The 14,564-nt window shown below is 44.6% G+C and overlaps 1 protein-coding gene across 3 annotated transcripts in view; it reads left to right on the top strand.

The window, feature by feature from the left end:
• The window catches only part of hivep2a (HIVEP zinc finger 2a), a 181,021-nt gene extending 166,791 nt beyond the window's left edge, over positions 1 to 14,230 (top strand). For all 3 annotated transcript variants that reach the window (XM_084083277.1, XM_084083275.1, XM_084083276.1), the window contains 7 exons: positions 2,417 to 2,737; positions 4,237 to 4,334; positions 5,368 to 5,552; positions 7,169 to 7,507; positions 8,726 to 8,858; positions 11,899 to 12,015; positions 13,368 to 14,230. In XM_084083277.1, the coding sequence (XP_083939403.1) occupies positions 2,417 to 2,737; positions 4,237 to 4,334; positions 5,368 to 5,552; positions 7,169 to 7,507; positions 8,726 to 8,858; positions 11,899 to 12,015; positions 13,368 to 14,081 (1,907 nt within the window). In that variant the 3' untranslated portion in view covers positions 14,082 to 14,230. The remainder of the gene's footprint in view (positions 1 to 2,416; positions 2,738 to 4,236; positions 4,335 to 5,367; positions 5,553 to 7,168; positions 7,508 to 8,725; positions 8,859 to 11,898; positions 12,016 to 13,367) is intronic.
• The last annotated feature ends 334 nt before the right edge of the window (positions 14,231 to 14,564 follow it).

Below are 14,564 nucleotides of genomic sequence, written 5' to 3'. Positions count from 1 at the left end.
CTTTAAACAATATATATTCAAAGATTTGCACACATTTTCACGTTTTTTCAAAAATATTTTTGAATAGCCAAAAGTATGAAATAATGCTTTTTAGCTCAAATCTAAAAATGACACAGTTCCAGGTCTTAATGGCTTAAAAAGTAGCAGATCTACAAGCTCGAAACCGCGACACGCTTTGAGCTTGTCGATCTGGTACTTTTGCTGTTTTTGAATTTGAATCCTAAAACGTAACAGTTTTTGGACATCTGAGGTTTCCATCGGACAGGGACGATATCTCCACTGTCGGGTGGAAACCTCGTACAGTGAGTCCAACACTGGTACTTTTCAGGAGAGAAAAAATATCCTCTGTTCCAATGGATACAATATAGTTGTTCTTTAGTCAATATTTATAAAACCGACACATACACTTCAACTTACATTTATTTATATATTTTTATACGATATTTAATTATCTAATAGAGCGAAAACAGAAAAGACTCTCGTGTAGAGCCCTGAGGGACGGACTCGACAACATTTTGGTTTTAAGTGGTTATAAGTCAACACCGGCTGTCTGCAATTAAAGATTCATTTTCTAAAAAAAATCACCAAAATCTTATCTTCAGTTGGATTTTGTACAAAACCTGCGGATAGTGGCTTTAAGGCGTGTATTTTCCTCTCGCTTTTTTTCAGTCGGTGGGTGTGCTGGTCTGGGTTCAGCATTCCTCTCAGTGCTTAGGAACTTCACACACACGCGCGCGCGTGCACACTCACGCTCGCAAGCACGAAAGTACACGCACACACACGCACACACACACACACACACACACACACACACACACACACATATGCGCGCGTGCGCGCTAGCAGAGAAGGGTTTGGTAGAGAGAGAACCCAGTCAGTCATTCCATTAGACATAAACAGTTGTGGCTTTTCTTTTTTTTTTAACACACACACACAAAGCTGTTGTATATAGAAGCCTAACAGGAAAAGTAGCTGTGTGTTAGTGAATGTGATTTCCTCTGCTAGAAATCAGCCTCATGTAGTTTTATTGGCTGAAAGGGGGAGGGGGGGGGGGGGGGACTACTCGCCCACTGCATTCTGCTGCTTCTGGAACCCCATACATTGTTGAGCGGAGGCCCGCAGGGCTCTATTCTAGAGCCCACTGCATACCGGTGGTGTAAATAACTAAGTACATTTACTGTACTTAAGTACAATTTTGAGGTATTTTTTACTTTACTGGGGTATTTCCAATTTTCAGTACTTTTACTTCTACGCCACTACATCTCAAGAGGCAGATATTGTACTTTTACTCCACTGCAATTATTTGAAAACTGTAGTTATTGGTTACTTTGTAGATTTTGATTATTATTACAAAACATACATTACTCACTTCAGCCCTATATACATTTTGACCATTTGAAAATAGCCGATCTACAAGCTCGCAATGCGTCGCATCGCGAATCAAGTGATTTTCACACATTTGAAAACTTGTGAAATGGGACACATTCTGCACAATGAGTACTTTCTACTTTTGGTACTTTCAGTAAAAGATTTTACCAATACTTTTGTACTTTTACTTTCGAATTCCGGACTTTTACTTGTAACAGAGTATTTTGACATTGCAGTATTGATACTTTTACTTAAGTTTTTAGGTCCACACCAAATCTCTAGAATCTAGAAGCTCATGTTGCGTCGCGCTAAAATCGACGCTGTCAGGCGTCGGTTTCTATTCCCGCTATTCTGCCACTCTCGTGAACACCTGTAAATAATCATAATCAAAAGAGTGCCACCCGCCTACATCAGGAGTCTTCAACAGGGGGTCCGCCAAATCTTTGTGTGATAGGATTCTTTATTTTACCTTAACCACTTGAACCCTAGCATCCCTTTTCTGAGGAGGACTTTGGCCAACAATAGCAGATCTACAAGCTCACAACGCCTCGCGCTGCGAGGCGTTGTGAGCTTGTAGATCGGCTATTATTGGCAAAGACGCTATAGGTGTAGAGGGAAAAAAGAGCAGACCACGTAAACAAAAAATGTTGAATCTGAAACACAATTTTACACGATATAGAGGGGGGTCCCTGCCTCATCTCTCTCTCAGCTAGGGGGTCCTTGGCCTGAAAACGATAAAGACCCCTGGCCTACATACATAACGTCACCCTCTCGGCTGTCAGATCGTCATAATTACCATAATAACGTCAATAATCGTGTTTCTGGCCTGGGCCGTAGCATGACTGTCCAGGCACCCTAGGCTGCAATGCCAGCCTGACAGCGTGTCGCGGGTTCGACTCCCGTTCCCGACAACCTTTGCTGCATGTCACCCCCCATCTCTGTCCCCATTTCCTGTCAGCCTACTTTCCCTGTCCCTCCCTAAATAAAGGTATAAAAAAAAAAAACCTTAAAAAAAATAAAATAATCGTGTTTCTCCCCCCACCTCCAGACGTGGGAGAGGAAGGCCAGAGGGCCTGCGGCAAGGCCCACGGCGGCATCATGGCGGACCACCAGTTCTCGGACGCGGACGACTCGGACGGCGGCGAGGACGACGAGGGCGCCGACGACGTGGACGACGACGACGACGACGAGGAGGACTACTACAACGACGGAGACTCCACGCCCAAGACGCGCTCGCGCTCCACCAGCCCGCAGCCCTACGGGCTGCCCTCCATGTCCGTCACCTCCGTGGCCGCCTCCCACTCGCACTACCATCCTCACCATCACCTCCTCCATCACCATCACCACCACTCTGCCACGGAGCTCCTAGGTAAAGGGCTGCCAAACTGTCCATTGTTTTAGCCATCATCTGTTTTATAAATTACTTTTTTTCCATTTATCGAATAAGTGAAGAGCGTTTTATTGATATGCTTTTTTTAAAAACATTTTATCAATGAATCAATTAACCACTTAAGGCCTATTTCGTACTTTGTCGCACAACGGTGCAGTGTTGATTTTGACAGCAAATTTTGATTTAGTTTTAGTCATAGTCTTTTGAATAAGATTCCATTTCGTTTTTTCAGCTGAAATGTTTCAGTTTTTCTCTAGTTTTAGTCGACTAAATATCATGAGATTATAGTTGACTAAATCTACAGTTGATTTACTACAATGTATTTTGCTGGGCCCTGATGGCGTCGTAATGGCTGATTTTACACTTGGTTGCATGCTGAAAATAGACGATTTACAAGCGCACAACGCGTCGCACTGCGACGCGTTGTGAGCTTGTAGATCGGTTATTTTCAGAGTGCAACACCAAGCGCAACCAAACATAAAATGACTTGTCTTTTAGTTCTACTGGATCCTTTCTCCACTAGTCCCTCACTAACATCTAGTTTTTATTTGTTGACAAAATTGTCAATATATTTAGTCTTAGTTTTAGTCATCATAGCTTATTGTTTTTATTTCGTTTTCATTTAGTTTCATGATATGGACCCCTCATGTCAGTCAGTGAAAAAAGGTAGTCGACAAACATTTTTCATCATAGTTTAAGTCGACGAAATCGACACTGCAACCGTGCAAACTTTTGTTCACTATTGCAACAATAGTCATACAGTGGGTGACCATTGACTTTGTCGTTTATTTTCATTCTTCTCATGCGTTTCATGCAGGGCATGTATGATTTCCACTCTGTGCCACTAGGGGCAGCAGCGGTCTACTGCCTACAGCTGCCTACAGCCCACAGCAGACAGCAAGAATATATTTGTTACTAGTTACTGTATATCCTCTCCAAACTGTACATACATTACTTTACACTTTTGTATTATGTTTTGACACTTGCTTTGGAAAATGTAAACGTATGTTTTATCATGCCAATAGCTCATTTGAATAGCAAAATTGTTTGGTTTGGGGTTTTTAGGCACTGTTTTTCCTAGAAAGACAGAGAAAGATCCTGTATGTTGCTTACAGTACAAGATGTGACATTTATATTAAGCAAAATATTAAGCAAATAAAGTTAGATAGCATGATGCTGCGCTTAACATTAGTTTAATTTTAACGTCTTAATTGATAAAACGAGATGGGAAAATAAACGTAAATAGCCATCCTAGGTACAAGCTCACAACGCGTCGTGGCACGCTGTGAGCTTCTAGAGCGGCTATTTTCTCTTGTTTATTTTCTTCTTCTGAAGATTGTTGCCTCTGCTGACAGGCCCTAAATAGGGATAGATTGTTAATTGATTATTATTTATGAAATTATTGAGTTTTAAAAAAATGTTATAATCAACTAAAATTGATTAGTTTTAATGAACTGTCACACCCCTTTACCCTACAGGCACCAACAACAAGCCGCAGTTGTTCGGCTACTTCACCACGCTCCCCAGCATCCAGATCACACCGCAGGGGGCCGAGAGAGAGGCCGAATGCCAGCAGGTAAGACTGAGGAGTAATGCTTCATTTAGAATCTGTGTCGCATGCAGTGGTGGAAAAAGTACTCAAATTCTTTACTTAAGTAAAAGTACCAATACTGCAATATAGAAATACTCTGTTACAAGTAAAAGTCCCAAATTCAAAATTTACTTGAGTAAAAGTACAAAAGTATTGGCATCAAAATGTACTTAAAGTACCAAAAGTAAAAGTACTAAATATTTGAAAATAGCCGATCTACAAGCTCACAACGCGTCGCGATGCGACGCGTTGTGAGCTTGTAGATCTGCTATTTTCAAATAGCCTAGGTATGAAATAGGGCTAAAGTGGTTAATGTATGTTTCATTATATCATAATTTATATCTGAAAAGTCACTAGTAACTAAAGTTTTCAAATAATTGTAGTGGAGTAAAAGTACAAGATTTGCCTCTGAGATGTAGTGGAGTAGAAGTAAAAGTATTGGAAATACTCAAGTAAAGTACAAATACCTCAAAATTGTACTTAAGTACAGTACTTAAGTAAATGTACTTAGTTACTTTCCACCACTGGATGAACGCCTTGGTTGACGAAAATAGCCGATCTACAAGCTCATATAACGCCTGGCAACATAGATTGAAGATTGGCTACGTTTTTTTGCCATGCCAAGGACCCCCAAAATGATATGTATTTGGCCCGCGGACACCCATCTCAAAATGTTTCGTGTCAGGGACCCCCATAAGATTTAATGTGTAAAAAAAAAATCTTAATTCATGCAAAATGTTCTGATACTTTCAAGATTTTTTTTTTAAATATAAAAAAATAGCAGATGTACAAACGAAGTGACGCGCTGTGAGCTTGTACATCTGCTATTTTTTAACAGCCCCTCCCCTGGAACCCCCCCCTCAAGGACCCCCTGGGGGTCCCCGGACCCCACTTTGAGAACCACTGTCGTACATAAAAAAAAGCCTTCTCTCTTAGTTACTCTCTCTCACATTGGTTTCTCATTCTCTCTCCCTCTGTTTACTACCTCTCTCTCGCTCGCTCTCTCTCTGCCCTACAGGGGGCGCCAGTGAGCAGCAGCAGCAGCATGGACGAGGACCTCCCCGGCGTCCCGTCTCCGGACCCGTCCTCCTCCCTCTCCCCGTCCTCCCGCCTCTCCTCGCCCGGCCTGGACCCCGCCTCCTGCCCCTCCCCGCTCTCGCCGGCCTCCTCCCCCTCCTCGCGCCGCTACCTGTCACCACACAGGTACCTTTGGGTCACTCCTTCTTATGACCTTTTTTTTGCTTCTTAGATCGTTTTTACCTCGACCACAAAATGTAAAAAAAAAAATCATTGTTTACCTGGTATCTTATTGTTTAAATGTACAGAATGTGATTTAGATAGCATGTTGTTTAGACCAGTGTTTCTCAAATGGGGGTACGCGTACCCCTAGGGGTACGTGGAGGTACTGCAGGGGGTACGCGAGAAAATGACAGAAAAAAAGAAAAATTTAAGTATAAATCATGATAATAATATTGGGTTTTTAAAATATATATTTTTAGATAAATAACATTTAAAACGTGAACTAGAACCAATAAATATAATGATTGTGGGAATGTGTGCCGTGCCGGTGCGTCAGTCTGGCACAGCCAGATGTTTGTTTCCTGTTGATCATGTGACCGTCGTTGGATTCAGAAATCATGGAAAGGGGGTACTCAAGCCAAAAAAGATTGAGAAACACTGGTTTAGACAGTTCTAGGTAGGGTTGTCCGATATTGGCTTTTTTACCGATAACCGATATACCGATATTGTCCAACTCTTAATTACCGATACCGATATCAACCGATACCGATATATGCGGGGATTATTGTGATTAGGGTAAGCTCAAATTTCATATCACACACACCATATACAGTAAGAACTCCTGTAACTTATTTATAAAGCAAAAAAAATAAAAAATGTTTTGTTTTTTTTCAAAAAACGATACCGATATTTTCCCGATATCAATTTTTATATCGGACATCCCTAGTTCTAGGCATGTAACGATTAATCGTAAAAATGTATCGCGATGCAAAGAAAATACAATATATTTGTAAGAGAATTGATAAAAAAATATATATTTAGTCGACTAAGACTAGACTAAGACTGAATCAGAATTTGCTGTAAAAATGTACACTGCTGTATTGAAAAGTGAATAAGAGAAAACTAAGTATTGTTTTTTAAAAAAAGAGAAGACAATACTGGATTTGTGTAAGAGAAATAATTAGAATCGATATATTTTTCATTTGTCTAGAAACAAATTTTGTGTTTAAAAAATGGTATTGTGGGATTGATATCGTGAGTTGAGTGAATCGTTACATGCCTAGACAGTTCAGATGCTAGGTTCATTGTTTACCTGTTATCCTAGTTTCATTCTAAAGCCAAATAATGACATATATACCGGGTTAGTTTTCACAGGTGTTACCAATGATACTAATGAAGGCTCTGTTCCATTCTGGTCAAACAGAGTCAGGGTGCTGATATTGTGCATGTTGGCTCACTGGAAACACTCTGCTACACCAGTGGGTCTACAGTTGGGGTCCAGGGACCCTCATGGGCTTCCAAATGACCCCTTACGGGTGTGTAACTCTGATAGTGTACAAATGGAACCAAATGGACCCGTAAGGGTCCATTTGGTTCCATTTGTACACTCTCAGAGTTATGGGGCTCGTGGAAACCACTGTGCTAGACTAAATGGAACAGAGCCTTCATTAGTATCATTGGTAACACCTGTGAAGGAAGTGATAATATGGCCACTGTGCATAGAGCCTATTACTATTATTGTAAGTCGCTGTGAATAAGAGCGTCTCGCTAAAATATCCCAAAATGTGTGAATTGCACAGGGAGCTGTCGCCCCGCGGCGGGCGCCGCCTCTCGCCCCGGCGGGACATCTCCCCCCTGCGCCACATCTCGCCCAAGAGGGACCTGGGATTGGTTGGAGGAGGAGGGGGAGGGGGCTTCCACCGGCGGGACCTGTCCCCCAGGAGGGAGCTGTCGTCGCGGAGCCTCCTGGCCGCGCTGTCCCCTCACCCGGCGGCCGCCACCAGGCCCGCCTCTCCGGGAGGAGGAGGGGGGACGGGGGGGAGGGACTACAAGCGGGACCTGTCGCCGCGCGGCCGCCACAGGGGCATGATACGAGCCCTGTCCCCCCGCCGCGGGCTGCACCACCATCAGCACCAGAGGTAAGGATGGGGGGGAAAGTTAACGTTTGAACTTCTTCAATGTAACCTGCACCAAGTATTCTATTCCAGGGGTCTTCAACGCTTTCAGGCCAACGACCCCCTAGCTGAGAGAGAGAGATGAAGCAGGGACCCCCTCTATATTGTATGAAATTGTGTTTCAGATTAACTTTTGCTGCTCTTTTTTCCCTCTACACCTATAACTCTTTGCCAAAAATAGCCGATCTAGTAGACCGGCTATTCTTGGTTAAAGTTCTCCTCAGAAAAGGGATGCTAGGGTTCAAGTGGTTAAGGTAAAAAGAAAAATCATATCACACAAAGATTTGGCGGACCCCCTATAGTAACTCTGAGGACCCCCTGGGGGTCCCGGACCCCCTGTTGAAGACCCCTGTTCTATTCTATTGTTTTATTGTATATATGCTGATCTGCTGGTGGAGTATTGTATAAACCACTCACTAGTCTCACTATCGAAAACAAATGTACTACATCTACTTTTACAGGGACCCGTATTTGGTTCCATTTTGTACACTCCCAGAGTTATTGGAAGGTTCTTGAATTGTAAAAGTTTGAAAACACCACTGTACGACATTATAGCAATGCTCTAACACTGGACTTGTCAATTACGTTTACCTGGTATCCTATAGTTTCTATAGTTCCAATGTACAATTTGATTGAATATTGTTTAGACCGATGCTAGGTATATTACTGAGGCCCTACACTGTCTCTCTGCATTTGATGCATGTGTTTGCCTTATTATTGTTAAGTCGCTCTGGATAAAGAGCGTCTGCTAATAGGCTCTATTCACAGCAGCCATATTATGAAGACATTCACAGGTGTTACCAATGATACTAATGAAGGCTCTGTTCCATTCATGGTCAAACAGAGTCAGGGTGCTGATATTGTGCATGCTGGCCCACTGGAAACACTCTGCTACACCAGTGGGTCTAAAGTTGGGGTCCAGGGACCCTCATGGGCTTCCAAATGGCCCCTTACGGGTGTGTAGCTCTGAGAGTGTACAAATGGAACCAAATGAACCAAATGGACCCATTTGTACACTCTCAGAGTGATGGGGGTCGTGGAAACCACTGTGCTACACTAAATGGAACAGAGCCTTCATTAGTATCATTGGTAACACCTGTGAAGGAAGTGATAATATGGCTGCTGTGCATAGAGCCTATTGTCCTAAATAGTAAGTTGTCATTGGTTCCTTCCTGCTCGCAGCCACCAGGCCCCGGTGCCCCTGGGCAGCGTGTGGAGCTTGAGGCAGGGCTACCAGCCACAGGGACACATCATGACCCAGGGAGAGCTGGCTCCTCTGGGCCAGCAGCGCAGGGCCAGCACCGACATGGAGACGGTAAGAGTTATGCTTCCTTTAGCTCTGATCCATATAGCGTTAGGAGTTAGGAATACGCTTTAGCTACACTCACCAAAACAAAGACGATTTTAAGATGTTGAAAGCCTACTTTCTTTAGTGGGAACACTTGGAGCCTTCCATCTCACGTCTATAATACACATTCTTTGGACAGAAAAGAAAATATTCCACCGGATGGGAAAAAATAATTAGTTACCACAGAGGAAAGTAAGCTAGTAGCGAAAGTGTATTTTTACCAGCTTGCTTGAAGAGCTAGCTGGTCTATGCACAGACGCTGCTGTGTTGGGTGTGTTTGCTAGTCGTGAAAATGCATGGAACCAAATGGACCCATTTAGGGTAAGGGTCTTATGTGTACCCTCTCGAAGTTACATTAATAATAAATTGCCGCCGGAGGGATCCTATGTGTAAACTGTTGTGTGTGTGTGCGAGCAAAGAAAATAAGCCACTCTGCATTTTATCCTGCTACCGTCTGTGACCCACATGCTCCACTTCACTGTGTGTGTGTGTGTGTGTGTGTGTGTGTGTGTGTGTGTGTGTGTGTGTGTGTGTGTGTGTGTGTGTGTGTGTGTGTGTGTGTGTGTGTGTGTGTGTGTGTGTGTGTGTGTGTGTGTGTGTACTCGCACACAAGTAGCCTACTCCTCCTGTTTGCTCAGTTTACTTAATGTTAATTAACTTGCTCCGTCAGAATTCAAGACACTTTGAGAGTGACAGGGTTTGTTTTTCGCCTCGAAAACAATAAAAAGCAGACAACGTTGCCATATACTGTCTGAATGGGAAAACACCGTTTTTACTTTATTAGGACAGGATATTTAAAATGATTGGATCGGGGGGCAAACAAAAAGGTCACCTGCCCTCAGTGGTGTAAAGTAACTAAGTACATTTACTCAAGTACTGTACCTAAGTACAATTTTGAGGTACTTTTACTTTACTGGAGTATTTCCAGATGTCAGTACTTTTACTTCTACTCCACTACATCTCAGAGGCAAATATTGAACTTTTACTCCACTACAATTATTCGATAGCTTTAGTTACTACTTTGCAGATTTAGATTATTATCACAAAACATACATTAACCACTTCAGCCCTATATATATATTTCGGCCATTTGAAAATAGCCGATCTACAAGCTCACAATGCATCGCATTGTGAGCTTGTGGATTGGCTATTTTCAAATGATTTGTGTACAATATGAACTTGTAAAATGGGATATTCTGCATAATGAGGAGAGAGAGAGAGAGAGAGAGAGAGCGAGAAAGGAATGATGATGAGAGAGGGCAAAACGAGAGTGAGAAGATAAAGGAAGGGGTAAAGAAAGAGACCAAAATGCATAAGAAATACACATACTGTAATTAAACTGAAGAGAGAGAGATTGACAGGACAGCGTAAAAAAAAAACATGACAGACAGACATATGAAAAAGGAGTGTGTGTGTGTGTGTGTGTGTGTGTGTGTGTGTGTGTGTGTGTGTGTGTGTGTGTGTGTGTGTGTGTGTGTGTGTGTGTGTGTGTGTGTGTGTGTGTGTGTGTGTGTGTGTGTGTGTGTGTGTGTGTGTGGATAAGGTGGTTAGACGGAGGTGGTAACGGGATCTTGGCCTGTGGTCGGGTGGTTAATAACACGGCTGTTTTTCTTCTTAAGAGCCCCAGTTAAAACGCTGGCGCTTTAATAAACTATGAAGAGAGAGTGTGTGTGTGTGTGTGTGTGTGTGTGTGTGTGTGTGTGTGTGTGTGTGCGTGTGCGTGCGTGCGTGCGTGCGTGCGTGCGTGCGTGTGTGTGTGCGCGCGCACATTTTGTGATATGTGTGTGTGAGGGAGTGAAACTCTACTCAGCCTCAATAATTGACTGTTTTCTCGAATATGTTTTTTTTTTCTTCCTTTTCTGGACTTCCTTAAAAAGCGGCTGGTAGTTTCGTGTTATGACATCGATTTTTCCAAACTTTCCCCGAAAAACCCATTAAAAGGCTCCGTTCCTCTCTCATTTCTCTCCTCTTTATCCTTGTGCTTGTTAGTGGCCAATAAGTGAGAAATCACCAGAGAGATCCTGAGAGCTGAACGCATGCAATACTATATCCTCAGTGTTCATTTAAGACAGGCCACTAGGCCCAGAGGTCAGAAGAAATACCTGACCGGGTCATGGGCTCCGTCCCCGTCTGAGTCTGTATCTGCTCAGTGTTAGCTAAACCGCCCGCAATACAAGCTGTAATTGCAAAGTGAGATGGAAAGAAATCCCCCGAATTGGAGGGGAAATCTATAAGCAAGGGGGGCTTACAAGAGCCTAATTGTGTGCTGAACTACTTTTACCTAAGTAAATTCAATCCGGGAACTTTAGACCAGTGGTTTTCAACCTTGTTCATGCCAAGGACCGCTAAATTGATATACATTTGGCCTCGGCCTCGGACCCCCATTTGAAAATGTTTTGTGCCAGGGACCCCCAGAAGCAAAGATATCAGTACATTTTTGCTTTAAAAAATATAAATATTCAAAGATATGCACACTTTTTCAAGGTTTTTCAAAAATAGCAGATCTACAAGCTCATAGCGCGGCACTCGGTGCCGCGCTATGAGCTTGTAGATCTGCTATTTTTGAATAGCCAAAGCTAAGTGTTTAAAAATGATTGTGACACTTGTGTTAACTAATTTTGCTGGGGACCCCCTGGTACTCCCTCCAGTACCACTGGTGGTCCCCGGACCACTGGTTGAAAACCACCGCAAAGGTCTTGAAAGTGAAACTGGTCAAAGTCACTGGCCACCTATACTGTACAAGCTCATAGCGCGGCACTCGATGCCGCGCTATGTGCTTGTAGATCTGCTATTTTTGAATAGCCCAAAGTGTAAAATAATGGTTACAGTTATAAAAATCTAAAATGACACAGCATGCGTTCCCGGATTGAATGGGTTAAGTACAAAACCTGAGTATACGTCTTCCCACCAGTGTGTGTGTGTGTGTGTGTGTGTGTGTGTGTGTGTGTGTGTGTGTGTGTGTTTCCATTCTGACAGAGGTCTCTCCCCTTGTTCTCTTTCTGTTCAGGAACAGAGGGCAGGCTCCCCTCCGTCAGGCGACCACCACGGCGGCAGCCACGCTAACCTGTCCAGCCCACCCCGCCCGGTGCTGTTCAGCCACCTCCCGTTGCACTCCCAACTACAGGTGAGTTCATGGTTCCTTGAGAAAAAGGGTCCATATCTCCATTTTACCGTGGTGAAAACAAGCCATTTTCGACGGGCGATCACTCTGCAATGGCGGATCTCGTTAGAAATATTATTGTTCCCGTCGTTAGACGGGAGCCTCGACCATCGCGCAGACACCCTTTGTTTACATCCGCGTCCTCGTGGGGGGGCTTCTACAGCTCTAAACAGATCTGCGTAAACAGTAAGAACGCTGGCACTGGACGTACCCTCTTTCCTCTGGCACTTGATGAGTTCAGAGCCACGGCAGGCTATTATACACGTCTGAAATGGATGGTAAAGTGTTTATACACTATTTATGCCTTTCTGGACCCAGGACTACCCCAGGATGAGTAGACCATCCATCACACTGCCATGCATCCTCAGCCTCAGGTTCAAACGCTCTCCCCAGGGGAACGTTCAGCGCTGCTTGGCACCAGGGGTTGACGTTGTTCACCTTCTGGGTTGAAGCGTTTTGCCCCGTGGGTGAAAGATCCATTGTTAAAAGATAAACACCTCTCCCCTGGGGGGGGACGACAAACACCTGACTTCCCAACTAAGGAACAATAACAGCAACCATATGAAAAATTGAAATGAAGAGCAATTGGGCAAGACCATACATGGGCAACTGGCCGTTAATATCGGAATATTCATATATTATTGATTTCAGCTGTTACAATTGCAAACATGACCTTCTCTGATTACTTCTAGTCTATGTTAGTAGCTTAATGACTAGTATTAAAATTCTATTGTCTTTTTTATGTCCAATGTATTAGTATTTAAGTTCATAAAGTTAACATAAGTATAACTAAATGCATTTTAAATTAAATAAAAATGTTACTTTTCAGGATTCCAATAAAAATAAATCGGGATTCCAATTCAAAAGTAGCAACAATAGCAGATCTACAAGCTCCAAACGCGTCGCACTGCGACGCGTTTGGAGCTTTGGAGGCTATTTTTGCTATTTTTGCTATTTTTGCTATTTTTGCGTGACATAGAATGACGAAGTGCAGCATTCATTTACGAAAAACAAATTAAATACGGAGATAAGAGGTGTCTGCCCTCTGACACTATATGCAATGTGGCCCTCAGGAGTGAGTGTGGAAATATAGTGGCCCTCTCCATCATCAAAGTTGCATCACCTGGGCTAGACCATGTAGTCTGGCATTATCATCTGTATCACAGAGAAAACGTGTTAAACCCTTTATGACCGGGGAGCGCATCTGTGTCATTTTAGATTTCTTTGGCTATTGAAAAATAGCGGATACAGACAAAATAGTCTTTAAAAAATGTCGCATTTTACTCAGTCTGAAACAAACATGGTCTCATCCGCAGGTGCGCTCGCCGTTCCCCATGATCCCCATCGGAGGGATTCAGATGGTACACTCCGTCCCCACGTCGGTCGCCTCTGGACACGCCCACGCGCCGTCGGGACACGCCCACAGTGCCTCTGGCCACGCCCCCTTGTCCCAGCAGCATCACTATCATCATCATCATCATCATCAGCCGTCGCCTCGCCTGGCGCTGCAGAAGAGCACCTCCGAGGAGTCCAACGCCAACGACATCGTCATCGGCTCCTCGCACGAGAGGATGACGTTGTCGGGGAGCGCCGTCGCCGTCGTCGTCGGAGGCGGTCGGGGGGAGGAGGAGTGCATCCGGACGTGCACGGACGCCATCGCCTCCCTCTGCATCGACCCCGCCGAGAGAGGAGGAGGAGGAGGAGGGGGGGTCTCGTCCTCTCCTTCGGCCTTCGAGTCCCAGCGCGCCGGCTGCCCGCCGTCTGTCCCGTCCGCGTGCCCCCCCTCCTCCTCCCCTCGCCCCGCCCCCTCCCCTCCCCAGGGTCCCGGCGGCCCGGGGGTCCAGCACTTTAGGTCTCCCCACCCTTCACCTGACCCTCACGGCCTCACACACCCCTCCTCCTCCTCCTCCTCCTCCCCCTCCCCGTGCTCCAGTCCCAGCCTCGGGACCACCGAGACCCAGCCGCCACCACCCGCCACCTCCAAGCCCCAACTCCTCAGAGGGCCCAAGCCGGGCGCAGCGGCCAGCTAACCCTCCTTGCAATAGGCTCTATTCACAGCAGCCATATTATGAAGACATTCACAGGTGTTACCAATGATATTAATGAAGGCTCTGTTCCATTCTGGTCAAACAGAGTCAGGGTGCTGATATTGTGCATGTTGGCCCACTGGAAACACTCTGTTACACCAGTGGGTCTACAGTTGGGGTCATGGGCTTCCAAATGGCCCCTTACAGGTGTGTAACTCTGAGAGTGTACAAATGGAACCAAATGGGCCCGTAAGGGTCCATTTGGTTCCATTTGTACACTCTCAGAGTTATGGGGGTCGTGGAAACCACTGTGCTACACTAAATAGAACAGAGCCTTCATTAGTATCATTGGTAACACCTGTGAAGGAAGTGATAATATGGCTGCTGTGAATAGAGCCTATGTAAAGCACAAAGAGGAGCAAAGAATGGACGGGGGCCCCTAAGAACGGAAACCAACATCAGGTGAATGGGTCCCTTAAAAAAAAC

This window comes from Gymnoscopelus microlampas, assembly GCF_963454915.1.
Source record: "Gymnoscopelus microlampas genome assembly, chromosome: 16".
NCBI lineage: Eukaryota > Metazoa > Chordata > Actinopteri > Myctophiformes > Myctophidae > Gymnoscopelus > Gymnoscopelus microlampas.
Note: the sequence above shows the minus strand (reverse complement) of the source record. Positions and strands in the feature narration are given on the sequence as shown.